Source organism: Penicillium manginii, assembly GCF_028828005.1.
Source record: "Penicillium manginii strain IBT 31320 chromosome Unknown utg000004l:1.0-7231830.0:1.0-7236170.0, whole genome shotgun sequence".
NCBI lineage: Eukaryota > Fungi > Ascomycota > Eurotiomycetes > Eurotiales > Aspergillaceae > Penicillium > Penicillium manginii.
Genome location: NW_026643105.1, coordinates 1,375,779 through 1,402,757, shown reverse-complemented (window position 1 = coordinate 1,402,757; position 26,979 = coordinate 1,375,779). Strand labels below are relative to the sequence as shown.

General features: G+C 49.0%; 8 protein-coding genes across 8 annotated transcripts; 5 read left to right on the top strand and 3 right to left on the bottom strand.

Moving 5' to 3' along the window:
* Positions 1-1,530: 1,530 nt before the first annotated feature.
* Positions 1,531-2,550, bottom strand: N7533_004228 (NAD(P)-dependent alcohol dehydrogenase; the record flags this gene model as incomplete). The annotated part of the gene is made up of 1 exon (XM_057100878.1): positions 1,531-2,550. The coding sequence occupies one exon, from the start codon at positions 2,548-2,550 to the stop codon at positions 1,531-1,533; it is 1,020 nt and encodes a 339-aa protein (XP_056960508.1).
* A 1,968-nt stretch (positions 2,551-4,518) lies between these two features.
* N7533_004227 (putative importin 13) lies at positions 4,519-7,819 on the bottom strand (the record flags this gene model as incomplete). The annotated part of the gene is made up of 4 exons (XM_057100877.1): positions 4,519-6,873; positions 6,940-7,432; positions 7,509-7,699; positions 7,757-7,819. The coding sequence occupies 4 exons, from the start codon at positions 7,817-7,819 to the stop codon at positions 4,519-4,521; spliced, it is 3,102 nt and encodes a 1,033-aa protein (XP_056960507.1).
* An 820-nt stretch (positions 7,820-8,639) lies between these two features.
* Positions 8,640-11,133, top strand: ampp (aminopeptidase P; the record flags this gene model as incomplete). Its single annotated transcript, XM_057100876.1, has 10 exons — positions 8,640-8,823; positions 8,897-8,956; positions 9,023-9,188; positions 9,244-9,305; positions 9,369-9,590; positions 9,644-9,689; positions 9,745-10,579; positions 10,643-10,727; positions 10,782-10,826; positions 10,886-11,133. The coding sequence occupies 10 exons, from the start codon at positions 8,640-8,642 to the stop codon at positions 11,131-11,133; spliced, it is 1,953 nt and encodes a 650-aa protein (XP_056960506.1).
* Positions 11,134-11,673: 540 nt separating this feature from the next.
* Positions 11,674-15,780, top strand: N7533_004225 (exocyst subunit SEC8; the record flags this gene model as incomplete). Its single annotated transcript, XM_057100875.1, has 7 exons — positions 11,674-12,529; positions 12,585-13,567; positions 13,624-14,181; positions 14,242-14,377; positions 14,442-14,590; positions 14,643-14,750; positions 14,806-15,780. 7 exons carry the CDS (start codon positions 11,674-11,676, stop codon positions 15,778-15,780), a joined length of 3,765 nt encoding a protein of 1,254 aa, XP_056960505.1.
* A 650-nt stretch (positions 15,781-16,430) lies between these two features.
* On the top strand, positions 16,431-17,644 carry N7533_004224 (putative extracellular cellulase CelA/allergen Asp F7-like; the record flags this gene model as incomplete). Its single annotated transcript, XM_057100874.1, has 2 exons — positions 16,431-17,165; positions 17,234-17,644. The coding sequence occupies 2 exons, from the start codon at positions 16,431-16,433 to the stop codon at positions 17,642-17,644; spliced, it is 1,146 nt and encodes a 381-aa protein (XP_056960504.1).
* Positions 17,645-19,920: 2,276 nt separating this feature from the next.
* N7533_004223 (MDR family MFS transporter) lies at positions 19,921-21,630 on the top strand (the record flags this gene model as incomplete). Its single annotated transcript, XM_057100873.1, has 2 exons — positions 19,921-20,232; positions 20,290-21,630. 2 exons carry the CDS (start codon positions 19,921-19,923, stop codon positions 21,628-21,630), a joined length of 1,653 nt encoding a protein of 550 aa, XP_056960503.1.
* An 877-nt stretch (positions 21,631-22,507) lies between these two features.
* On the top strand, positions 22,508-24,958 carry N7533_004222 (glycoside hydrolase family 55 protein; the record flags this gene model as incomplete). Its single annotated transcript, XM_057100872.1, has 2 exons — positions 22,508-22,590; positions 22,699-24,958. 2 exons carry the CDS (start codon positions 22,508-22,510, stop codon positions 24,956-24,958), a joined length of 2,343 nt encoding a protein of 780 aa, XP_056960502.1.
* Positions 24,959-25,743: 785 nt separating this feature from the next.
* Positions 25,744-26,676, bottom strand: N7533_004221 (basic helix-loop-helix domain-containing protein; the record flags this gene model as incomplete). Its single annotated transcript, XM_057100871.1, has 2 exons — positions 25,744-26,084; positions 26,154-26,676. The coding sequence occupies 2 exons, from the start codon at positions 26,674-26,676 to the stop codon at positions 25,744-25,746; spliced, it is 864 nt and encodes a 287-aa protein (XP_056960501.1).
* Positions 26,677-26,979: the final 303 nt, after the last annotated feature.

Genomic DNA, 26,979 nt, shown 5'->3' with positions numbered 1-26,979 from the left:
TACAAGTTTTACAGGATCCCCTGTGTTCCCAGAAATCATGAGAGTATATGTTACAGTTCTGTTACTCGCCTCGTGCTTTCAAGGAGTCCTTGCAGAATTTGAAGAAGTACTGCCACAGAATCCAATTGCCCATTCGACTCAAAGCCCCCTCCAGGGTGGTTTCGGGCAAGAGCTCCGCTTAGATGGGTCCTGTCAAGGTCTTGGCAGTATCTAGTAGGCCTACTCAGTTCAATTTTGATCCCATACTAGAAGAATACTAAGCTGATACGCCTAGCTCTCGAAATGTTGGATCAATCTATATTCCTTGCGAAGCGCCCACGGGCAAGAAAAACATGTGTATACTCTACAGGTATGTAATGTAGCCGAATTTCCATACTATAACCTGGCAGTAGTATACTAATTTCAGAAACCAGTGGAGACAACTGTCGGGACGAGCTCATTCGATTTGATCACACTCATACAAACATGTTCGCGGGATACAATGAGAAAGGAGAGAAGAAATATGTTGGTGGACTTGTAAGAGCTATCAGGTGTCAAGTTGTTGATCAATCGGAGTCTGTTGCCAATACGAACGGACATGCTTCAACAAAGACCCAGATTAGCTGTCCTGGCGAGAGCTGCTCCGATGGTTCTGATTGTGAGAGCTATTTTGTTAGAGCGGAGTGTACCTCGCGGAAATGTAAACGAACTGGGATTAGACCACAACCAAATTTGTCAGGTAATGTTGACATTGCATGATGGAAAGTTCGACAATCTTGAGGGTGATATGAATTCCCATTTCCAGGAGTACCTTACTGACAGAACCTTGGAATGTGGAAGGATTCGGAGTCGAATACTGATCTCACCGTCGCCTCTAAGTGGTTTTCATGGATATTACAACTATATACTCTTAACGCGAGGGAATTCATGAATGTACTAAGCAAATCGCAGCCCTCTTGACAATGGTCATATATCAAATTAAGTTTACCGCTGGTCTAAATAGGCTCCAGGGCCATCAACTTTACTCTTGGTCTTCCTGCAGAGGATAATCTACCTCAACTAGTATTTTTCTGGACCAATTAAACTTCATGTTTATCTTGAATTTGGATCCGTCTCCCGTCAACTTGAAATCCCACTACTAGTACTGGTAAAAATGCCTTTTTTAGTAAAATAGCACCGTCGACCGAGATTTGATCAACTCGTGGTGCCTAAGTATATTTCCAACCTGAATGACTAGACTAATTAGTGATGTCTTCGGTGGCGAGTTCCCGCTTTTCGGGTTGGATGAACGCGTCGTGAGAAAGAAAGCAAATTTCCCAATCCAAGCTGATAGCAGCATTGCTAGACAGTTCTTAGATCTGGAAGACCCAGATCCTGTAGAATCTTCGAGGCGTGAAATAGAGATATACTATATGCCTTCGATCCGAGTCAATAACCAGGAGTGCAGCGGCCGAGCATCAGAATATCAAGAAGTAAACCATTGCGGTCAATCCAGCACCATATGATGAAGATATCTTTCCTCGTTGAACATTTTGACCGCGGGCGATACTCTTATTTCTTTGGCGAGACGTGCACAATGACTTTTCCTACGCTAGAGCCTTCTTTAAGATGCTTCAAAGCCTCAATAACCTGCTCGAATTCAAATGTTGAATCAATGGTCGTTGTGATTGTCCCATCAGCAAGCCAACTTGCTAGCTGCTCATAGTCCTCGCGTACACTCTTGGTAAAGTACGGCACGAATTTGCGTGGCGTGCCACCCAGGAAGCTCGGCCAAAGCAGACCTTTGGTCATATTCTGAACCGTTTGGAGCGATGGGGAGCCTCCAACGGCAATAAAATGACCCTCAGGCCTCAGAAAGCCAGGTGTTGTGGCGAAAAAGTCCTTTGGCGAGTTACCAACGTTGTCCACTACCAGGTCGTAGACTTGGCCTTCGGCTTTCAGTTCAGTAACGATATTCTCGACGCGGTAGTCGATGACGGCGTCAGCACCTAGCTTCTTTGCTAGTTCGACTTTGGCGGTTGAACAGGATGTCGTAACGTGGCACCCGAGGGCTTTTCCAATTTGAATACCGAACGATCCCGTTCCCCCCGAGCCACCATTGATGAAAATGCGATCGCCCGCTTTGACGTAGGGCTTGATGCTTTGGTAGGCTGTCATTCCAGCGGTGGGTACGCCAGCGGCATGGTCAAGATCCACTGATTTGGGGATCACGGCGTATTCCTCTCGTGACAAGACTAGGTACTGGGATAGAGAGCCGTGGGGCTTCATTGGCTCGACGCGACCAAGGATGTTATCGCCGATTTTGACGTCTGTCGAGCCCTCGGCCACCGCCGTGACGGTGCCGCTGAGATCCATACCTATGACCTTGGGGAATCTGACGGTTGCACGAGCGAGAAATCCCATTTCCATGATCTTATAGTCTGCTGGGTTGAGGCAAGCACTAACGACGCGGACGAGGATCTCGCCCTTTTTGAGAGCCGCATTGGGACGTGGGACGTCGTCGACCAGCTTGAGGTTTTCCTCAACGGGTCCGGGGGAGACTTGCTGCCATGCCTTCATGTTTTCTTCCATGGTGAATCGATCAATTGGCACTATAGGGTGCCCAGATGCGATATTGTTGACCCGAGATGTGGGATCGGCAAAACCGATCTGAGAAATAGAGCACGATGACGTCAATATCAGTGTTAGTCAGCAAGTATATGAAGATTAAATTATTGGAGATTCGAGATAGATTCTGTTCTGCAATCGTGCAGCGAAAGTAGTGGGAAAATAAAAAAGGTTTGCGGGGGTGACGGAGTCGAGGATCGAGATATTAATCACAACCAGGAGGTTATTCAGGGTAGGTCGTACAAAGCAAGGAGCTGAGAGCGGGGTATGGTAAAAATAAGCTAAGGAAGGATAAAGGCCGCAACATGGTACTGATTATACTTGGCATCCCTTGAATTGAATCTCCATCCTCCAAGTCTTTTTCTGATGAAGTGGTTACGTTTTGATTTCGTCATTCTTCTTTTGCGATATAAATTCTTAGCTTTAAGTCCAATTATATCAGCAAGCTCGCGTAGCTCAGTTGGTAGAGCGCGGCACTAGTAATGCCGAGGTCTTCAGTTCAAATCTGGACGTGAGCATTTATTTTTTGGCCATTTTCATGCTTGTATGGTCTTTTTTTTTGACCATGTTCAACGTGTCTAATGGCCGCATTGGGCATAATATGATGCATTGTAACCGAGTTTTAACTTGACGCCGAGTGAAGGAAGCTTGAAGAGCAGCTTTAGTGGCAAGATAGATAGATACTTGATACAAAGTTGGCTAATCCAAGTACTTACACTACTTTCGCCTGTTTCACCTTGAGCAGTATTTAACAATCACACTGGTATTTCAATTTCTTGGTCTTTGGCTCTTTATCCTCTTCCTCCCTTAACCTGTCTCTCTAATCTTGTCACGAAGTCTTCAAGTTCAAGCTTCGAGAGAGCCTGAGGTGAACCTCATCTGACTGGTTTGCGAGCCGTTCTTGCATGGCAGCCCTGGAGTGTTGTGATTTTCCATGTGGGATCTTTTCTTCTCATCGGTCCTCTTTCTTCTTAGAGCCTTTCACGGTGTTGGGCTGTCCTTTTTTATTGTATTTTCCGCTTGCAAACCACCAAAGTGTAGTATTCCTGTATATCACAGGGTATGACAAATAAGTATGATTCTCGTAGCAGATAATAGCAAGCTTCACAGATAGCTACATATTATTAGAGACCTTGTAAGTTCATGTTCAAGTTTCTATCTTAAAAGTCAATTAGTATCTACATTCAAGGCTACTATCATACCTGGATTAAAGGACTTCGATTCCACTTCAAAAATGAATTTCTAGCTTGTATTATGAGAAGATCTAGACCTGACCAGAACTATGGTGTTTTTTGACCACCAGCCTCCTCCACATACATTGTCTATGAACAAATATGACCCAAGACTGAAAAGTTTTCATAAAAAACAAAAATAATGTGACCAGACCCGGGCTCGATCCGAGGACCTCATCGGTGTTAACGATGCGTCATAACCAACTAGACTATCCGGCCGCTTGTTATGTTAGCGCTTTAGTATATGGCATAATAGGAAACAGAATGATATGAGTAAAGAGTAGTGATGTGACAAGATGCTATCTAATCCAAGCAAAAATGCTACCGAGGGCCATTCAAAGGGACATCCGATATATATTCCATAGCACAAAAAGGCAGCCAGAATAGGCGAAGTGTTAGATGGTTTGGATCAGTCTAATCCCGATTGTAATTCCTCTGCCGACAGCTACTCGCATATCGGGGCCTGACCAATAGGCAAATCTAACCAAATAGAGTATTTCACAAGACATTTTACATCTTAATAGATCTTTCAATGGTGCCATTTATCGATAGCGGTAGAGCAGGGTCAATACGGCCTACCAAATTCCGGTCTTCGTTGCAGTGCCAGTCTGCTCCCGCGAATGGATATCTAAGAAAATGTTCAATCACCTAAAACTCCCTATCCTCATCGTCGTCGCATCTTGATAGATTACGAAATCATCTATTGTGTATAATCGAAACTCATGTTGCGGCACTTGAGCCAGAAGTTTCTGACAAGCTCCAGAGTTTGTGACCTCGCGCCTCTGGCAACCATGAGAGTTTCTAGGAACCGAGATTTGTCCTGTGGAGAGAAGACCGGCACTTGGTTCCCATTTGCGTCTGCCATCTGGACATTGAGCGTTTCAAGTGCAGCTGCAAGGCTTGGGCGCGACTGTCTCATTTTGTTGAAAATGGTCCGTCGGAGCGCGTCGCTGAGGGATGGAAGATCCGACCTTGAACAACGGCCGGCGAATTGTTTGACCAGGGTTTGGCACAATGGTGGGATGAATTGATCTAGGACCTGGTCCAGTGCTGCTGTTTCTTCCGCATTACCGCCACGCAGCTCTATCATTGTAATCCAGAAACTAGAGCCCGAGCGGATTGTTAGCGGCTCTGGTCTGCTCAGTGCATGGAGTGTAAAGTTGAGGAGAACAGCAAACACAGGCGGATGCTGTGACGAAGGATTTCCTGTTGAAGACGGAAGCGGTTCGGTTAGTGAGAATAGTATGTGGTAGTATTTCGGTAGAAGGCGTGCGAGGAAGTCTATTCCAGCATTGGCGGTTTCCGGGTCATATACATCGGGTTTCTCAAGCATCGACGAGAATAGTTCAGCGACGTGAACTATCAAGGCCACTGCTTCATTGCGAATAGAAGTTGCATGGGAGGCGTGAGAGGCAAGGAAGGAAGAGGCGGTGGCCATAATGACATCTGTTCCGGATATTCCCAGCGGGAAGCTCTTGATGAAGTCTACCGTCAGTGACGGAGGGAAGACAAAAAGACCGGATGACTCTGTATATCCAGCCTTAAGGATATCACACGCAGAATCTATGATGCCGCTGTCCACTGGGAAGTCCACAATGAGGATACGCATCGCTTCCATGATAAGTCGCTGTGCTCGAGAGCCCGGGCCGGCATTCCAGAAAGATGGTGGATATGGATTCTGTTCTTCTGCGTCATCGAGATTGATAACCTCTTCCGAGTCAGCGCGAAGCCCCCTTCCGATGCTGGCGATACAGCCCAGCACAAGATGGCCGTGAGACCGAGCCACATCATATGAAGTCCTGGCTTCTTCTCGTGCCTTCTTCGCCTCCTGAACGAAAAAATCAAGAATCCTCTCAAGCGTTACAACCTTTTCCTGGTCGGTTGGTAGCTTTTGAATGATCGTCGCAATACCCTCCAAGACCTTTGGCATAGTTGATACGGTTGCCGTTGGTTTGTTGCGGAACTGGTCAAATTGATCTAGGAAAATAGGGAGCTCCGGAGTCAAAACACGAGCACATGACTTCGATAGGGTCAGGATGGATCGTGAAGCCGCCTGTGCGCAGGGCTCGAAGCTGAGTGACTCGAAAAGAATGTTCAAAACACCCGCAAGCAGAGAGTTGTGACGCTCGAAATAAGATTCGTATTTCCCAAATGTGTCCACCAGAGTTTGACGTGCTTTGAGAGGAATCTGTGCCTCACTGCCTGTGCAAAGTTGAGCAAAGGCATTGCTACCGAAAATCGCATCCAGACACTGATCTGCATGGCCGTTTTCATCAACCGCCTCAGAGAGTTGTGCAATGCAAAACATAGCGGCCTCGAACCCTCGCCAATCATGATTTTCGAGATGGGATGTTGCGCTCTTTTGGAATACGCTCACCAACTCCACCCCCAAGATCGGATAGGCTGATAAAAGATAGTCACAGGCTTCATATCGGAAAGTGTTGAATTCCCACCTTTGATCATCGCCCCAGTCTTCCATGTCCTCGGCTGTTGGATAAAGAACTTTGTTGAACAATCGTAGAACCACCTCGGCTAGTTGGCCTTTGACCAACTGATACCGGGGATCATCGGAATTCAGCTCATCAGGAACACATTCAGCAATTTCACTCCAGTACTCTAAGACACGAGGCGTTGCCGGGTCATCGAGAGGGGCTATTCCCGGCGTTTTGAAAATGTCATGGACAATGGACAAAATTCTGACGTTTTGGGGCTTCATCGGATCGGTGAACAGATCCAAATGAAGATACGAGAGATATGCCACCAAGAGTTCGACGTATGCCATGCTCTCATTTTCTTCAAGTTCATCGCCATTTGTAAAATCAACGATGCGCATCGTTATAATGGAATCCGATAGGATTTCCGATAAAACCCATATGGAATTTTCGTCAAAGGCCCAACGACGATTATCAAAAGCCTGTGTCAATACGGCTGCGGCACTTTCACTAAGCGTGGGAAATCGGAGCATCTTGATAATATCCTGTCCACATTGAACAGCGATGCCCTGAAGGCTTTCTCCGCTCGATGTATAACGGCTTGCGTAAACACCTAGCCAAGCCTTTCAGATGAAAATCACGTCAGCGATCCACATAATCAAGTTAAATGGGAGTTTTGGCCAACTCACTTTCCAAGAACTCATAGCCTCATTGCCTAGTGTGACTTCCACGGACTCTTCCTTGAGTGCAGCCTCGGAAATTGAAATCTGCTGCATGATGTATCGAACCAACAGAAAACCATCCTCGATATTCGCTTGGCACCTCTCTAGAATCGGCTTGGCATCCTGGGGCTCAACTTCTAGCCGCAATCCATCTTCAGCCAGCGCCACCGAGAAAAAGGACAACGCCAGCGCTTGCTTTGTGCTTAGTGCAGGTAAAACCCCATTTAGGAAATCCACCGTCTGGGATTCCTGTTCAGAGACGTATCCACCATGAGCAAGGCTGGCAGCCAGCTGCCAGATAGCTCGTTTCCATGGTGACTTTGGGTGCCGGAAGATGGTTGTTAAGCTGGATGCAAGTTTCCTTATTACCATCGCTTGTTCGCCCTCGTTGACAATAGCGACGAAATGGTTGACGAGCTGTGCTAAAATCTCCACAGTCATGGACTCTTCAATATCACCACTGAATTCCAATTATTAGCAACAAGTTTTCAAATAGTCAACCTTTGTTGCCGGGATAAACAAACTATACCACCCACCTTGATACGTTGATTTTGACCGTGAATGTAAGTGCACCCATGAACCGATGGAGGGCTGATGGCTCCCGTAGAAGGGAGTCTGCAATTTCCCAGGCATTTTCGCCTTTCTGGAGTTGCTGCAACCGTGCCTGTATCTCATTGATTCGGGCCGGATCGCGTTGATTGCCCGGGTGATAGAGTTGACTGACCAGCTAGAAAGTGTTAGAAGACGTGACTTCCAAATGTATGGTCTTTGGTGACAGTCATACCGTGTGTGACTCGGCAACTGGGCCTCCAGAATTGTGTCCCATGCCTGCAAGTTGCGTGGCCATGATTTGCTCACCAAGCTCTCTCATCGGAGGGGTGGATGGAAGTGCGAAGGAGGAAAAAGGGCGTATACAAAGCGTCACGTGGTGATAGTAGTACTTACTGCCGGTGATTCACCATGGTATCAGCAGTGGTTGGCTAGATTAAAGGCGGTAAGGAGGTCGGTCAAACGCGGGGCTTTTGGGCGGTGTGGTGGAAATAAACATGGCATGTATGTGCACGAATAATGGCATTTCAAGTTCATCCATGCCGAGGTGGATATCTTAGAAGAATTTTAATATGGTCTTAGTTCTGAGCATAATTAAGTAGCCAAAGTTTATGAGCCTTGGAAGCTGGTCCCAGTGTTCAGCTCACCTGGTGATTGTACTAGTAATGGCACCCATGACTTTTATGCGTATCTAGGTAATATATACTACTAGTAGAATATTGAGTCAAGATTTATACTAAACTCGCCAGTGCCAGTGTGCTTCAAACCTCAAGGTTCCTCAAAAACAGCTTAAAATAATTTAAGCAGCCCTGCAAGTGGAGGACTCGGAGATACCTAGGTACTAGTATTTCAATATGTATACCACGTACATAGTATATGCCCACCAAACATAGCTAGTGCAAACATGCAAACAAGACGGGCCGGTGGGGGACCGGCACTTAGGGTCTGTGAGCAACAGCGAGACTAGCCGGCCACTTTACTAGTGCTGGTACACTGGGCACACGACCCGGCGGAATTGAAGCCACTGCCTCTTATCACTTATCTGCCACCTCCCAACTGGCAGCTCATCTGTTCGGTGATTCAGCTTTGCCCGCAGAGTCCTCTAAGGCATCTCGCCCATGCTCTTCTCCCACCCTATTCGCCTTCCCTGGACATCACTGCGATCATTGAGGCCCCTTCAACCTAAGAGGTTCTTCTCCGCATCCCGCCCCCGGCTCACCATCGAGATGGCGACCGTGGACACCACAGAGCGCCTCTCGCAGCTGCGCCAGCTGATGCGAGATAACAAGGTTGATGTTTACAGTATGTCAGCAGGCCTTCTACTTTCCCCTCAACCTTTCCCAATTCCCCGAGCTGTTGCTAATCCTATCTTCAGTTGTTCCCTCCGAGGATAGCCATCAGTCCGAGTATATCGCGCCTTGCGACGGCCGCCGAGGTTAGCTGCCACCACCTTTCTCGAACGCACCCCCTTGCAACCACTCACAGTCTATTTCAATTTCAGAATTCATCTCCGGGTTCTCTGGCTCCGCCGGTACCGCCATTATTTCTCTGAGCAAGGCTGCTCTGTCCACCGATGGCCGTTATTTCAACCAAGCCGCCAAGCAACTCGATGGTAATTGGCAGCTTCTCAAGCGTGGTATCGAGGGTGTGCCCACATGGCAAGAGTGGTATGGATAATATTTTGCCAAATATGGAATTGGATCGAGACTGAGTGCGGTATAGGACTACGGAACAATCCCAGGGAGGCAAGGCCGTTGGTGTTGACCCGTCCTTGATCACGGCTTGTAAGTTTTGTTTTCCTGACGGCCTAAATGATTATCACGGCTAACACTTGTACCTTTCTACAGCTGGCGCACGCAAGCTCGCCGAGACCCTCGAGAAGAGCGGTTCTTCACTGGTGGGTATCCAACAAAACCTGGTTGATCTGGTCTGGGGCAAGAACCGCCCAGCGCGTCCTAGCGAGCAAGTTCGCGCCCACCCAATTAAGTACGCCGGCCGTCCATTCCAAGACAAGATCGCCGAGCTGCGCAAGGAATTGGAGACTAAGAAGAAGGCTGGATTCATCATTTGTAAGCCGTCCATTTTCACTAAACTATCGCAGCCATCTAACATTATGCAATAGCCGTGCTGGACGAGATTGCCTGGCTATTCAACCTGCGAGGAAATGAGTGAGATTACCCGATTGACATGACGATGTGTCCAACTGCGACTAACAAAAATTAGTATTCCTTACAACCCGGTGTTCTTCTCCTACGCGGTTATCACCCCGACCACCGCAGAGCTCTATGTGGATGATGCGAAGCTTACACCCGAGGTCAAGGCCCAGATCGGCCAAGACGTTGTCATCAAGCCATATGATTCCATCTTTGCCGATGCTAAGGCTCTCAGCTTGGCCAGAAGCCAATCAGCGGATGAAACTGCCGCCAAATTCCTTCTGTCCAACAAGGCTTCCTGGGCTCTCAGCCTAAACCTTGGCGGCGAGGATCAGGTCGAGGAAGCTCGTAGCCCGGTTTCAGATGCCAAGGCCGTCAAGAACGAGACCGAATTGGAGGGCATGCGCGCCTGTCACATCCGCGATGGCGCTGCCCTGACCGAATACTTTGCTTGGCTTGAGAATGAGCTCGTCAACAAGAAGACCGTCATGGACGAGGTTGATGGCGCCGATAAGCTGGAGCAGATCCGCTCCAAGCACGATCTCTTTGCTGGTCTTTCCTTCGATACCATCTCGTCTACCGGTCCCAATGGCGCTGTGATCCACTACAAACCCGAGAAGGGGAGCTGTGCGACCATTGATCCGACCGCCATTTACCTCTGCGACTCCGGCTGCCAGTACTTTGATGGAACTACTGATACCACTCGGACTTTCCACTTTGGTCAGCCCAACGACTTCGAGAAGCGTGCTTTTACCTTGGTCCTGAAGGGAATGATTGGCATTGACACTGCTGTGTTCCCCAAGGGAACTAGTGGCTTTGCTATCGATGTCCTGGCTCGCCAGCACCTCTGGAAGGAAGGTCTGGATTTCCTCCACGGCACTGGACATGGCGTTGGCTCCTACCTGGTAAGTAGATTGTGTGATATCTTTTCTTGTTTTTCTTTGATTATGTGCTAAACTTGTCTTTAGAACGTGCACGAAGGCCCCATGGGCATCGGAACTCGTGTGCAGTACACCGAGGTTCCGATTGCAGCTGGAAATGTCATCTCTGATGGTTTGTTACTTCCGCCCTGAAGTCTAGACTTACATGACTGATCAATGATGATAGAACCCGGCTACTACGAGGACGGCAAGTTCGGTATTCGCATTGAGAGTAAGTTCTGCCTGTGACTACATACATGCCAGGCCGCCATTCTAATCATCATTTGACAGATATCGTTATGTGTCGTGAAGTGACTACCCCCCACAAATTTGGCGATAAGCAATGGCTAGGCTTTGAGCACGTCACCATGACCCCCATTGGTCGCAACCTGATTGAGCCTTCTCTGCTGAGCGACTCGGAACTTAAGTGGGTGAACGACTACCATGCTGAAGTGTGGGATAAGACCCACCACTTCTTCAAAAACGACGAGTTGAGCCGGAAGTGGCTTGAGCGCGAGACCAAGCCCATTTCCAAGTAAGTTGGTCTGCAATAGCCTATAAATACTAGTATAGCCTGGGGTTGTCTTGAGGCTCGTGGATGTAACTTACTCGTCATCTACAATACAATCTTCTACGGGTTACATAAAAGTTCAAGCCTTATTTCTATAAAAGAACTCGTAGCCCGAGGCCATACAATATTTCCCAAGTGGGAATAGTTTGTAGAATGAAAGGATGAATCCATGGATGTAGCAAGTGTTCCCAATTATTGAGGGTCACGTTGGAATGCGGGAAGCTCATGTGGAGCCGCCAACACCAAAGACCAACTTCCCCGTGCCCCAATGCCAATGTCTCCAACTTGAACAGCGATTCCTCCCCCTCCACAAACACAATACCCTCCTCCCGAACCCTCCGACCAAGAATGGTCGCTTCCCTTCCTCAACAACCGTCGCGCGAAGGCCACAGCACTTGAATCCCAACGTCCCCCACATTGCGCCTCCCCCGCGCCCCTTGTCGCTGCCTACGAACACTATACGAAACCGACCTAGACACCTGGCGTGAGTGGCCAGAAGCCATTGGGAATGAGCGGTCGCAACGGTTACGGAAACGGGTATGGCTACGCCGACTCGGGCCGATATGACCAGCAGAGCGAAGGCGGATATGGTGGTCCCAATAACAATAACAATAACCTCGGAGTGAACGGATACGCCGGTCGAAGCGGTGCCAATTCATCGGCATCTGGTAGATCTCGCCCTGGAGGCTACGGTGGATTTTATCCAGAGGCTTCTCAGCAACCGTCGTTGTCTCCTGCCCCGTCGCCGGAGCGTCGGCGTGATCGCTCAGAACGGGAGAGGCCACCGGGCTCGTCGCACTCTGCGTCCTCGCGATCGAGGACACGAGGTGGGGAGTCGGAGAGGAGATATCAGAGCTCAAGAGAGGGTGTCCCGTCTAGAGAGGAGCGTCCAAGGGAAGAGCGTCCAAGAGAGGATCGTCCACGAGAGGAGCGCCCACGAGAAGAACGCCCGAGAGAGCAACGCCCGAGAGAGGATCGCCCAAGAGAACAGCGTTCAAGAGAGGATCGCCCCCGACAGGATCGCTTGCAAAATGCCGCACAATATGCGGAGAGTCGCAGCCGGGACATGAACCCTCACGCAGCTAGTCTTATACCAAATAATTCGGGACCGATTCAATCGGTTGAAGGTTTGTGGGCACTTTTCCAACTCCAACTGCTGAAACCTTCACTAACAAATCGAATTTATAAAGACGTCCTACAGTCGATCCAACGAGACTGGGATTTTATGACGGGCGCCGAATGTATCCCCGTCCATGTCGCGCTCAGCCTGATGGACACAAGTACTCTGGGAAAAGCCGAACGCGAGCCAGATTTTCTGAACATGTACAATGAGATTCAGAGGACTCTCAAGTCAATTGTGAACGGTTGGGATTTCTCTCCGCCCATTCGATTTACTAGTACTGACGAGACCTGCCTCAGAGCACCATCAGGGATTCAACAGTTCCATTGGTACATACCACATGATCCAGTCTAATATTTCCAGCTCCCAGGGACGAGTGCGCAACCTGAGACACTCTCTTGATGAGGCAAAGAGCGGGTTGTTGTCAACCAAACCGGAGCTAAAAGGGCTGGCGACATCCTCCCAGAACTATGACGATATCCTGCAGCTATTTGCCCAAATAGAAGAGATCCAATCGCTCCCAGAGAAGCTTGAATCTCGTATCTCTGACAAGCGATTCCTTGCAGCCGTTGAAGTACTGCATACAGGATCACGCTTATTGCGCCGCTCCGAGCTTGAAGACATTGGCGCTCTGTCTGACGTTCGGGCTTATTTTAGTAACCAGGAAACCTCTCTCACAGAAATTTTGATTGAAGAGCTGCATGATCACCTCTATCTCAAGTCGCCCTACTGTTCGGATAGATGGAAGGCCCCCGTGGGCGAAGGAGACAATTCCTCTAGCCTGTCGGGTAATCGCTCCTGGGAACGACCGATTTACACATTTTTGGCCAAATTCGACCCAACTACGGCCATGATAGAAGATTCGTCACGAAATCCCGAGGCAGACACCTTCTCATACATTCAACTGCTCATCGAAGCACTCAACAAAATGGGTCATCTCGATACTGCCGTCGACCGAATTGAGCAGCGCCTCCCCGTGGAATTGTTCGCAGTGGTCGACAAAACCAATGCCGAAGTTGACAATCGTTATCCCGCCCCGAACCGCACCTTTTCTTCTCATGACAACCAGGCCAAATCCAACCTGCCTACGGAAACCATTGAGAAGCGTGGGCATGTGTTGTCTGAATTTTTATGGGCTCTCTATGCCAAATTCGAGTCGATTGCAGAGGGCCACCGAGTTGTTCATGACGTTATAGAAGCGATTGTTGGACGAGAGGGTCTCAAGAAGGGTGATACGCTTGGCGGTGGCTTCAAGGAATTGTGGAAACTCTTGCAGAGCGAGGTAAGTAAACTTAATTGCGTAGTTGGAATACTGTACTAATATTTGCCCTTCAACAGATTCGATCTTTATTGCACGATTATCTTGCAACTGATGGAGATGGTTCCTTTGGCTCCCGCGGCGAAGAGGCCGATGCTCGGCGCAACCTCTACGCAGGAAACCGCGACAAGAACAAGAAAATGTTCAAGTTATCCGATATGGACGAAGAGACTGAAATGAAGGCCGAGCAAGACGAGCTGGATGAAATCCTGAAGTCTTCGGTCCCGGGTCTTGTTTCAAAAACCAGGCAAAAAACAGCTGCAAACGATGTTTCTGCGTCCCGACAAGGCAACTCTGGAACTGGTCATAAGATCTTGCTCGAGCCAAGCGTTTTCAACATGCGACTGCTTCTTCCACCTTCGCTCTCCTTCATCCAACGTCTCAAGGACATTGTCCCTGTTGCATCTGATATCTCCATGAGCACTTTGACATCCTTCCTTGATGACTTTATGGTCAATGTCTTCCTTCCCCAACTGGATGAAACTGTCACCGACCTATGCACGCTCAGCTTCATTGCCGCCGATGCATTTACCGAAGATCCACAGTGGACCAAGGTTTCGCCGCGACCTATCTTTAGGGTAAGGATTCTCATCTCTCTTCATACATTGTTTCTTCGTCTCACGATTTTTTTCTATTAGGGAACCGTTAAGTTCATGTCTATTGTGCGAGAATTCAGCAAGATGCTATCGAGTATCCCACATGACCAAGCATTCACACAATTGTTGATTGATCAGATCGTCACTTATTATGATAAGTGTTTCGGATGGTACAAAGGTGCGTCTCTTTGCCGATGTGGAGTAAGAATCGAATGATTGGACAGTCACTAATTCTCTCATAGCAATGGTGACAAAGGTCTCCGCTCGTATGCACGGAGGTGGCGTCCGGCTTAAAGCTGCTGCCTCATTTGCCGAGGCCGGTGATATCCATGATATAGTTGAGGAGCTATGGAAAGAGCCAGGCGAGAAGAAGCAGACACTCATTGATACTGTAAGTTCTTATCGCATTGCTCTTTGTCGACAGAAGACGCTAATAGAAATAGGAAATTGATCTCCTCCTCAAACGGACAGATCAAGTCCCCTTGGAGCCATACGATATTATATCCGATCCTAAAACTGTTGTGGCCATTTCGCTACTATACAACAGCATGGTAAGTACTTCCGTACCAACTACCTACCTGATAATTACTAAACTCGTGTCTATAGCAATGGCTAGGAAGCCACCTCGCGAAGATCAGACTAATTGTAGATCCTTCAACTGAGCACACCACGACTACATTATCCACCAATGGCCGACCGTCCCGTAGATGGACACTCTTTGGAGCAATGAAGCCTAAGCGTGATAGCATCAACAGTCCCGTATATCTGCCACTTAACAACGAGACTGCTACGGCATTTGACAAGACTTTGCAATCGCTTCATGGTCTCGGATCCACTGCTCTTTTTACATTACACGTTGATATCCGCTGCGGCATCATCCACATGCTCACCAAGACTATGTCGGGACCGAATCCTCCTACAGTTCGAAATTCTGAGCCCGCCACACCTTCTCCAAGCACCACCGACAGCTGGTGGCACATTATTCTGAATCAGCCGACCGCTGCCTCCCCGACAATCTTAGGACTCAACAGTGACCTGATCGCCTTCGACACCAACATATCTACCTACCTGGGATCCGCCGAGCACTGGTTTATCACCTCCGGCCTTGCACGGTTCATCGACCGCGTATTTGTGTCCTGCACGAAATACATAGGAGCGATGAATGAGAATGGTGCCCTTCGCCTGCAATTAGATGTGCTTGTCTTGCAGCAAAACCTAAAGAACATCATCATTGACCCGACCATTGATCCTTCGCACCCTGGCGAGGCTTCTCTCCACGAAATTGTGGCCCTGCCTCGGAGCGCCAAGTTCCTGGACTGGTTCCTAGAGGGTGCCGAGAAGGCACTAGACTACTCCAAGGACGAGAAGGATGCGTTCGCTGCCGAGGGCGACGGCGCCTTGGCAGCAGGTAACGGCGAACCCTTTACTTATGATGAACTGCGAGTGCTAGTGGATCTCTGTTTCTCCGAAGTCCTGCGGGGTCCACGAGGTGCCGACAACCGAGAAGACTTCATGTCGTCCAAAAAGGCCAGCGCGGATGCGCTCTTACGACTCAATGAAGTCATGTGGGATGCGCGGTAGACAATTGAAAATCTCTTTTTGTGTTCACCATGTACTATTGGTATATACATTGGCAACTAGGTGTTTGTCAAATCTTTTAGCACTGGTCCGAGGGTCCCGGGCAGGTTCAAGTTTTTGGCCCCATTGGAATATGACAATCTTACGTCTCATAGAAGGATTGCAGCCTCCAACGGTCTAGTCTTCAGTAGTGCCATTATGTTTAATGATTCTCCCTTTCAATTAATTAAGCTGCCCCCGCTAAGCCCACTCGGGCACGGCGCACATCCTTTTTCGGACTGTCCCGAGTTTAGCCTCTGACATTCGAGCTCCACGTTGGTTTCAGATGTCTCGATCTCATTTCTCTAAACCCTGTGGCTGCGGAATAGGATGTGTCCACCGTCAGCGCCTCGGATGATAGCCTGATTTCATTTGATTTATGTTCTCAGGTCCTCGTCTTCCTTTCCCTTCTTGTCCCTCACCCTCTTTTTCACTACCTGTCTGCGACAGTTCTTTCTTTCAGTTTGGGATTCGATATCCAGACGTCCATTCCTTCTATACTGTGTGCTATTGTGTTCAATCTCTACACATTTTCACCCCTCCATTCATTCATCCCGCATTCGTGAGGGAATTATCATTCTTTATCAAGCCTTCCGAGAAGACAACCACGCAAAATGAAGTATCAAAACATCGCCTCTTTGGGCTTTGCCCTCCTCGGCGGCGCGGCTACTGTCTCTGCAAGTCCCTTGATCCTTCGGGGAAACTCTGGAGTTTGCCCTAAGGGATACTCGCCGACTGTTATCACCATGACTGTCCCTATTACTGCGACCCCAAGCGCAGCCACATCCACGGCGGTCGTCGAGGAGCCTACAAGCACTTCTTCGACACCCGCTCCTGTCACCGAGACTCAAACTCCAGTTCAGATTGAGACTTCCACGCCTGTCGGCTATGTGGCTGCTCTCCCCTCTTCCGTGGCCCCGACCACTGAGGCTGCGGTTCCTGTGACTACTCAGGCTTCAGTTCCCGAAACCACTGAGGTTGCAGTTCCCGAGACTAGCCAGGCTGCTGTGGTTGTTACCACATCGTCTTCCCAGGCTCCTGTTGTCAATGCTGTGGTTGCGACTACCTCTTCCGTGGCCGAGGAGACTACCACCTCTCAAGCAGCTGCTGCTCAGTCAGCCCAGGTTTCAACCAAGGCTTTATCTTCATCTTCGTCTTCGAGTGGATCCTCCGGCGAGGCCACCTTCTATGGTGGAAACGTCGCGGGTGGAACTTGTTCGTTCTCGGGATACACCCTCCCCAGCAACCTCTTTGGAACTGCTTTCTCCGGCGCTGTATGGGACGATGCATCCAAGTGCGGATCCTGTGTTGCCGTCACTGGGCCCAACGGAAAGACCATCAAGGCCATGGTAAGTTCCTTGAAACAAAAGCAAAACCCCACATACAAACCTGAAAACCGCTAACAAACTCAAAATAGGTCGTGGATAAATGCCCCGAATGCGCATCCGGGCACTTCGATCTCTTCCAGGACGCTTTCGCCGAGCTCTCCGACATCTCCGCCGGTGTCATTGACATCACCTATTCTGCCGTCTCCTGCGATCTCGAGGGCCCTCTGAAGCTCAAGAACAAGGAGGGTACATCGGAGTACTGGTTCTCGATGCAGGTCGTCAACGCCAACGAGCCTGTCACCAAGTTCGAGGTTAGCACCGATGGCGGAAGCAGCTGGACCAGCACCACTCGGACAGACTACAACTATTTCGAGCACAGCTCTGGCTTCGGCACTGACAGCGTCACTGTCCGTGTCACGGGCGAGTCCGGAACCACTGTTGTCGTTAAGAATGTCGGCTGCACGTCCGGTTCGGAGATTACTGCGGGTTCTAACCTTTGAGAACGAGAGGATTTATTGCTATGATGCTAGTTTCGATGATCCCCGTTTTACTTATATCATTAAACTGTAATTGGACAATATAAATATATTCTTTTTACCATTTTGATATACTTGCTACTCAGATAGGCGCGGACGAGCATTCATAATCTCGAAATCGTAGATAGTAGTACTACCTAGATAGGTACCTGGGCAATCCTGGTAAAACTTCGATGAGCACTCGCTTCTTTTGACCTCAAATCGAGTTGTTCGGTGGTCGTACAGCGCCGATTGCGAATTTAGCGTAGCAGCTGATTCCTGCGCACGAGGCTACACCTGCTAAATGGCAAGAATAGGTGCAACTCCAGTTATGCTGCATAGCGGTCGGTAGAGAACCAGGTTTGGGGAAGCAATTACTTGTTTGATTTGTACTTCAACAGTGTTGCTACTATCTATTATATTCAACATGACACATGTCATACTACTAGGGATAATTCCGAATGGTGTCGATTATGGAGGTAGAGCCTTGGAAGGCTGTGTTGCCTGCCCACTTTGAAAATTTTGGTTATGAAGGTTGATCAAGAGCAATCCCGACAAATAGAAACTGATGTACTTAGTATTTTGATAATCCACTTTTCGAAAAAAATTACCTAGGTAGGGGATTATTGCCTTTGAAGCTGCCCAAAACTTTCTTTAGGGAGAATTGTCATTTACTATTTTTATCCAATAGGTCCATACAGAGCCGGCGAAGCGAGATCTTGTCTCCAACATATGCCTAGGTGTAAGCATGCCACCTGCCAGTGTGCAAAGGCATCTGCAATATAAGGCGTTATAAGGTTCAGGCAGTAGTTTAGGCAGCATACGACAGCATACCCCGGATACCCCGGATTGCTGGCCGTCGGTATACTAGTATACGAGATCCATTTACGGTAATCAATTGCGCTCAAACGCTAGGATCTCGGAAGCTCGAAAGACTTTCATTCTATTTCAACCCGGTCGGTCACGTCATTTTCTACTATCGTAAGTGCTCTTGCGGCCAATGACTTGAAAAAATTCCAGATTATATAGACCATTAATTGAAGTTTATGCACTACTTCCAAGTTTTCTAGATAAATAATGAATATACTTTGAACCCTTTGAAGTGCTCCTTGACTTGAGGCAAATTGCGTCAGTGCTATCCATGAATCTTATATTTGTAACTTTCTTCAAAAAGCCTCTGCTGAATCACGCCGGAGTAGGATATTTTCGACCAATCAAAGCCAACTCACATGGAACAAAAGTTGAAGCATGGAAGTGTGACCTGGCTATCTGTAACTAAATTGTTGTTCCACGTGGTGACATACTAGTATTCAACACCAGGCCCAAGTCGTGTAAAGATACGAGACGAGATGAGGTGACGGGTCTTTTATCTTGCCTATCACTTTTTTCTTTGCCATGTGGCTCTTTCGTATTGCATGTGGCTGAAGTATCTTACTGGCATGCATTGCATATCGGACATCGGGAGATTCAACGGTTTCACCCGAAATTGCTTCCAAAGCCGCAAGGGCCTAAGGCGATCACGAAATCGTCTTGGCACCTATGTAATGGCGGTCTTACAGCAGGTCTGTGAGTTGGTAGAAGGTCATGCAATAATTCTTACCACCCAAGGCTCTTTTTAGCCAAGAACACCCCGAGGTGAAGTCTCACTGGCAGTTTTTCCTCGAATCCCCTTTAAATGGAGTGGAGATAAGGATGTTAAGGTTAAATCCGGATCTCGGTCGGATTTTGAGGATGGGGACGGTCGAATACCCTCTCCGGCTCTAACTCGATTAAGGCATACAAGCGTCAGCCCGGGGTACGCCTCATGGAATACATCGAAGCTGCAGAGAAACAAGGAAATTTTTCGTCCGGGAAGTTCGTCCGTTGGCTGAGTGACTCACGGCTCCGACCACTATTCGCTATGGTCGCTAGACTCTTACGGTGCTGAAATGAAGATCTGAGGGTATCCCGAACCAACCCGAGCCATTGATTGGTCCATCGTGTACTTCCGCCTCGTATTTGCGGCGCTACGCCAACACTATCCAGGGTTCCAGAGGTGTCAGGCCGTATCACGTCGCATGTGGCTAGAAATTTTGTCATCGGTTTTTGCGTTTCGGTATGATCGGGGACCGATCTCCGATGTCACGATGGATGATTTATAAAACCATGGGAAGCTGGCAGCTAGATTGAGAGTTTGTCAATCGCTTCATCCTCCTTACCAACGGGCTTGATACCGCCAAAAAGAATCTGCTTATTGTCTCGTGCCATAATAGCAAGTGACAATGACGGAAGCTAGCAAAGCCAGCAGTCTTACAAACGTGGATATCGAAAGTTCACCAGAAAAGGTCGTTAAGGATGTTCAAGAAACAACAGAGCCTGAATATCCTCCCTTTTCAAAAGTCATCATCGTTATCCTCGCACTTTACCTCGCTATCTTCCTAGTGGCACTCGATCAGACCATCATCGGTGTCGCCATCCCCAAAATCACTGATCAATTCAAGAGTATCTCGGATATTGCCTGGTATGGCAGTGCATACTTCCTCACGTCCACAGCACTTCAGCCCTCATACGGCAGAATCTATAAGATTTTCAGTGTGGGTCAACCTAACATCTACCAATCCAGAAGTGAGATCTAATCATCAAACGCACAGGTCAAATGGGGATTCTTAGTAGCCGTTCTGATCTTCGAAATTGGGTCTCTCATCTGTGCCGTTGCACCATCCAGCACAGTCCTGATTGTCGGACGAGCCATTGCAGGCATTGGCGTTGCCGGTATCTTTTCCGGCGCCTTGGTGATCATATCCTTCACAGTCCCGCTGCCTAAACGACCATTGGTTTTCGGTGCATTTGGAATGGTTTGGGGAATCGCATCCATCGCCGGTCCACTACTCGGCGGTGCATTCACGGACGGTATCAGCTGGCGTTGGTGCTTCTATATCAATCTGCCTATCGGCGGTCTCTCAATCGCCGTCATCGTTTTCATCCTCAAAGTGCCGAAGAAGAGCGATCTTTCCGGTACATCTGTCTGGGAACGCATCAAGCAATTGGATCTGATTGGCGCGAGTCTACTCATTCCTGCGATCGTTTGCCTGCTGCTTGCCCTCCAATGGGGAGGAAACAAGTACGCGTGGAACAACTCCAAAATCATTGGACTGTTTGTTGGGTTTGGCCTCATGGTAATTCTCTTTGTCGCCTCGCAGATATACCTGGGTGAAAAGGCTACTCTGCCACCTCACATTCTGAAGAAGCGTACCGTTCTGGCGTCCTGTTTGTTTGCCCTGTTCTTCGGCGGTGCTTTCTTCTTGTTGGTGTATTATGTCCCCATCTACTTCCAGAGTGTTAAGGGATCCTCCGCCATGAAATCGGGTATTCAGCTCCTACCTCTCATGCTGGCTACCGTTGTTTCTTCGGTTACCTTTGGAGGCTTGATTACTGCGGTCGGATACTATACACCCTTTTTGATCGGCAGTACTGCGATTGCTGCCATCGGCACGGGTCTCATCACCATGTTCGATGTCGATATGCCCAGCGGAAAGTGGATCGGCTACCAGATTGTCGCAGGTGCAGGCGTGGGTGCAGGATTCCAGGTCCCGATGACTGCTGTCCAGACTGTCCTTTCGCCGGAAGACATCCCCGTCGGCACAGCTGCAGTCATGTTCTTCCAAACTCTGGGCGGTGCTTTGTTCATCGCTGTTGCCCAATCAGTTTTCCAAAATGGACTCATTGATGGAATCACCAAGTATACGACTGGTGTGAACCCCATGGCTATTGTCGGAGCTGGTGCTACCGAGATGCGCAAGGTCCTCGGCGAACTTGGAAAGCTTGATCAGATAGATGGTGTGATTGAGGCTTATATGAGTGGTCTGAGAGACGCATACCGCGTCGCCCTAGCGCTGATGATTGTTGCCTTTGTGGCAAGTCTCTTCCTAGAATGGAAGAGTGTGAAAAAGGCTGGTGGCGAGAACAAGGAAGCTGCCGTTCCGGCCCTTTGATACAACTTGAACTCGCAAAAAGTTGCACTAGACATCAACTCGGCCAATGGTTTCGGTCCGATGCTTATGATATATTGGCATACTTTGTAATAGATAATTTAATGAATATCTCCATTCAGATTAGCACCGAGGACGGGATTCCAGACTTTCCAGAATAGAGAAATGGGGCGAAAATAAGTACACCAGTTTACCTGCTCGAGGAGCTGGCTTTGGATTCGAATACTACATAAAGATCGATCTAGGACACATAGTATTTAGTATGTTTGAGTCTGATTCAGGGGTTGGTCGCAATTTAAGGATTTACCATTCAAGACTCAGGGGCATTTGCTCTGTTTGGTGGGCTACGCTTCTGACCAGCCAATCCCGGCTGAATTGGCCCAATGTAAGGCCCACTCCTCGGGCTGAGCTTTTTGTACACTGCACGCGTGAGATTAGCCTTGTGCAAACATTAATGCAAAGAGAAAATAACCAATTTCCTAATCAGGCTACGGCCATGGAATCGTGAAACGCTCACCAGTCGTTGTTGTTCTTCAGCCCCACGATTCAGTCGATCTTCTTCAGCTCGGGAAATTTAGCCCACAGTGCAGCTAACTGAGTTGGTAATCGAATGCGAGAACCCTGACTGCACCGAGTAGAATAAGCTGAGTTGCATGGTTTAGTAGTATTACTAGTAGTAGTACTAGTACTCGTAGTTATATAAGGAAGCCTAGGAAGATCACTTCTCTTACAATTTGTCGTTCAACAATTTCGTTTCATCTTTACGCCCGCTGAATACTTTCCTTTTTCTTTTTTTTTCTCTTTCAATTTATACTACTCTTCTATAATTTCTTTTGTGAACATAGTCGTGGTTGTCTCGCCCCGTCATTCCTTCACGACCATGCGTGGTCTTCTCTCCTGGAGCGCCGTGGCAGGCATATTGACCACAGCCTCGGCGATAGCTATTCCATCGTCTTCAAATGAGTGAGTTTAGTGTTTCATCCTTCCAATTTCACTTTCAAAATTTCTTATCTCATACACCACCATTGCCCGTGGTAATCAGCATACCGAGTCCTAACCTCATGGCTATAGTTCCATCCAAAAGCGGGATACCTGCACTGGACCCACAGCTTCTTCTCCCAGTTCGTACTGGCTGCTTGACCAAGACCACAAGGGCGTTTCTCGCGGCTACGCTCCTGAGGTCTCTAACGCCAACTACCCAGTTTGGCGCAATGTGAAGGACTATTCTGCATCCGCCGATGGGTCGGGTGACCAGACTAGCAGCATCCAGAATGCCATCAACGACGATGGCTCTAACGGCAGCCGTGAAAGCCAGGGCGTCACCAGGTATCCTGCTGAAGTCTTTCTTCCCGGAGGAATATATCAGCTGGGCAGCACGTTGAACCTCCGCGTAGGCACCGTGATTACTGGCGATCCATTGAACCCGCCAATCCTCAAGGCTTCGTCCAATTTCAATGGCGATACTCTCATCAATGGCTTCGATAAGCAGAACGGCCAGCCGGAGACTAGCTTTATGACTCTTATGCGCAACGTGGTTATCGATACCACGGCCGTCAATAAAGATACGACTATCACTGCGTTGCAGTGGGGTGTTGCTCAGGGCTCAGGCTTGACGAATGTCAAGATCAACATGCCCTCCAACTCGAATGGACATACCGGTATCGCGATCACCGGCGGTTCAACCATCGCCGTGACAGATGTCCAGATTACCGGCGGAGTAGTCGGAATCAAGAACTCCAACCAACAAGTCAACTTCAAGAACATCTATTTCAAGTACTGCACCACCGCGTTCTTGGCATCCGGTGGCCACACGGCTCTTCTGCAGGGCGCTACCTTTGACACCGTCGGACTTGGAGTCGATATGAGCGGCAACGGTCTCGGAAGTCTCGTTCTTCTGGATTCCAAATCCACCAACTCGGGCACTGTGGTGAAATTCCACGACTCCTCCAACGACGGCGGTTCCAGAAACAGTCAGCTTCTCATTCAAAATCTCGCTCACGATACCAATAATGCGATTGCTGTCGACAGTAATAACAATGTGAAGCTTGCTGCCGCTGCCTCGGTCGATACATGGGTTTGGGGAAACCTGACTCCCGGTCAATATGAGACAGGCACTAAATTCACAACCAGTCGCCCAGATGTGCTTCTCTCTAATGGCAAATATTTTACTCGTGCGCAGCCCACCTATGCCGAGTATGCCGCAGACCAGGTCGTCAACGTCAAGTCAGTCAATGGACACACAGTGAAGGGCGACGGATCAACCGATGATGTCGATTCTCTCAATGCCATCCTGGCAGACAATGCCGCAAACTGCAAAATCACATACTTCCCTTACGGCGTCTATACCGTGAAAGATACCCTAAAGATCCCAGTCGGCTCGCGAATCATGGGCGAGGCATGGGCAGTTATCTCTGGCGCAGGTGATGCATTCAAGGACTCTTCGAATCCTAAGGCAGTCGTTCAACTAGGTGAAGCGAATGACGAGGGCGTGATTGAGATCCAGGACATGCGATTCAGCGTCGGCGAGATCCTCCCCGGCGCTACGATCCTCGAAATCAACGCAGCGGGCAAGAACCCCGGCGACGTGGCGCTGTGGAACACAATGGTAACAGTGGGCGGGACAGCCGAGACGAGCATCAAGGATAACTGCGACAACCAGGATACATCTCAGTGTATGGCGGCATATATGATGGTCCACCTCACCTCATCTTCATCGGCTTACATCGAGAACTTCTGGGGCTGGACTGCGGACCACAATCTTGACGGCGGATCTTCCAAGACGATTATCTCCACTGGTCGTGGTGTCCTTGTTGAAGCTACCAAGGGCACTTGGCTGACTGGCACTGGATCCGAGCATAATTGGCTGTATAATTATAATTTCCACGCCGCGCAGAATGTATATGCCGGTCTTTTGCAGACTGAGAGTCCCTACATGCAGGGCAATGGTGCGACGCAAACTGCGCCTGCACCCTGGACGGCAGAGTCTTCAATTGGTGACCCTGATTTCTCCTGGTGTGACAAGAGTGACCAGAAGTGCCGTACTTCTCTGGCTACCAATGTAGATGGTGGCAAGGACATACTGCTTTATAACAGTGCGGCGTGGGCATTCTTTAACGGCCAGTGGAATGGCAATTATGGCACTCAGTGTGATGGGTCGTGCCAGACCAACATGATGCGCGTGGCTAATGATCCTGAGAACCTGGTTTGGTACTCGATTAGCACTCGCAAGACGGATGTCATGGTTCTCGATGGCAAGTCCAATCCGAATGAGCTGAACCACCCTGGTGGTTGGGAGGCTATCATTCAGTCTTATAGACAGTTTGCCTCCTAGGCGCGATGGATTTTGACGGAGCGATGGGACGTAAATAGTAGTAAAGGCATTGCTACCTTCTTGTGAATAGTCAGCCTCCTCAACGGGAATATAATTTAGAATTTGTGTTGGGAACCAACGTCTACCTAGCAATGACCCATAAGAATACCCAGAGCCTGGAGAGCTGGCCACCCCGCCAACTCCGTGACGAGATTGACCATTCGCACTGCACACGGCAGCAGACACAGGACTACAGGAAAAAAATTGAACAGTTGGGTAAGAATTAGAACTTGAATTATAACCGCAGCACCGTGTTCCAGAAAAACCCCTATCCAATCCTGAGATTTCGCCGGCCGATCCATTAACGATGTGAAAAAAGGGGAACGTAAGTCAAGATAGCATACAAGCAGCCTTTGTAGTTAAGGTAGGAAGAAGAGGGGATGTCGGAGTATCAAGAAATAAGGAAAAGACAAGTACGCCGCGAAACAATAATAAGCCAAGAATACCCCCCCGAACCCGTATCTGTTGTGAATCTGCATACTCAGCTCGAGGTATGTGCTGCAGTAAAGAAAGACTCTGGGATAAGATGAAGGTGGAAGAGCTATAGCGGAAGCCATAGAAGGAGAAAGAGAATAGAGGAGGAAGGGAAAAAAAGGAAGCAGGGGGAAAGAAGGAAGAAATGAAATTCGATCCCCATAACAGAAGAACCAGAACGCGAAGGGAGGGTATGTTCAAATCTTGGCCGTCGAAAAACGCAACGAGACGGTCATAGCACGTGCACAAACAGAGGATACGAAAGAATCTCTTTACTCCAGGTCGAAGGTCTCGAGCTCTTTCGCGTCCTCATAATCATCAAACTCCAAGCCAGCATCACGGCAGCGTTGCAACCACTTCTGGGCCATGTTGTTGCGTCGACTGACTTCAGCCTTCAATTTCTGGTTGGAAGCGCTGATTTCAGACAACGCATGATTTGTGGTAAGACTGTGTTGCTCAAATCGCTCATCGATGTTCTTCTTCTCCTCTTGGAGTTGGCAGATATATTCGATGGCCCGTTGTAGGATCGCACCCTTATTCTTGTCGCAGTTGGGGACTAGACGAGAGATTTGGGTAATGCCCTCATTGATTGCCTCACGGCGGCGACGCTCAACTGTAGGATGAATTAGCAAGGATATCAAGCAATTAGGCCATATGGGACGAGATGATCCGGATGACATACCCTCCTTGTGGTTATTCTTGCGGATCTGGTGCCACTCGGGAGAGCCGACCGTGGGCTTTGAGTTCATAGATTGAGCCTCACGCGCGGCGTATACTGCAGCAGCGGTTGAGTTGTGATTGTGAGCACCGGACATGGGTCCCTGACCCATGTCGTCAGGGAAGTTGAGCCCCTGAGTCAGGTTATTGGCGTCAAAGGCCGAATCCGGGGGTGGCGGATATTTGTGAGGATGGGCAGCAAGTGCAGCTTTCGCGGTGAGGGTATTGTCATCAGACATGCCACTCTGAGCTTGACCAACATGTTGCAAGATCTGCTGGTCAATGTTGAGAACCTCTGAACCCGTGTTGGGCAGCCCATGGTCGTAGTTGAGGGAGCTGTGGAAGTTGTGCTGGTTATCGGGACCCATGCTGCCGTTGCTTCCGTGAGAGGAGCGGTTGAGGCGCTGGGAGTCGTGGCCAAGGTCCTCGGAGCCTTCACGCTTGCGTTTGTTAACACTGTCGGGGCTGTTCATGGTGGGGTCGGACATGTAGTTGTGATCGATCTAGTTGGGCAGAGGGTTAGTCATCGAAGGGCAACACGAAGGTTAAATGCTGAGAAGGCGAGGGCTCGAGTGGGAGAGTTAGTGGAGAGTTGCGGGTTAGTTATGAGAGATTGTCAGATGAGCCGGCCCTTCACCGGCAAGATCAATGATCTGCCTCGGGGTAAACAGATCGACGCGTGAAGCCGACGCGCCCGGTGGAAAGCATGTTTCGCCACAAGCTGGGCCAGGAGCATTCAGGCAAGGTCTGTTCTTTGCGGCCAGGGGGCTCCGACAAAGGTGGACAGGCGC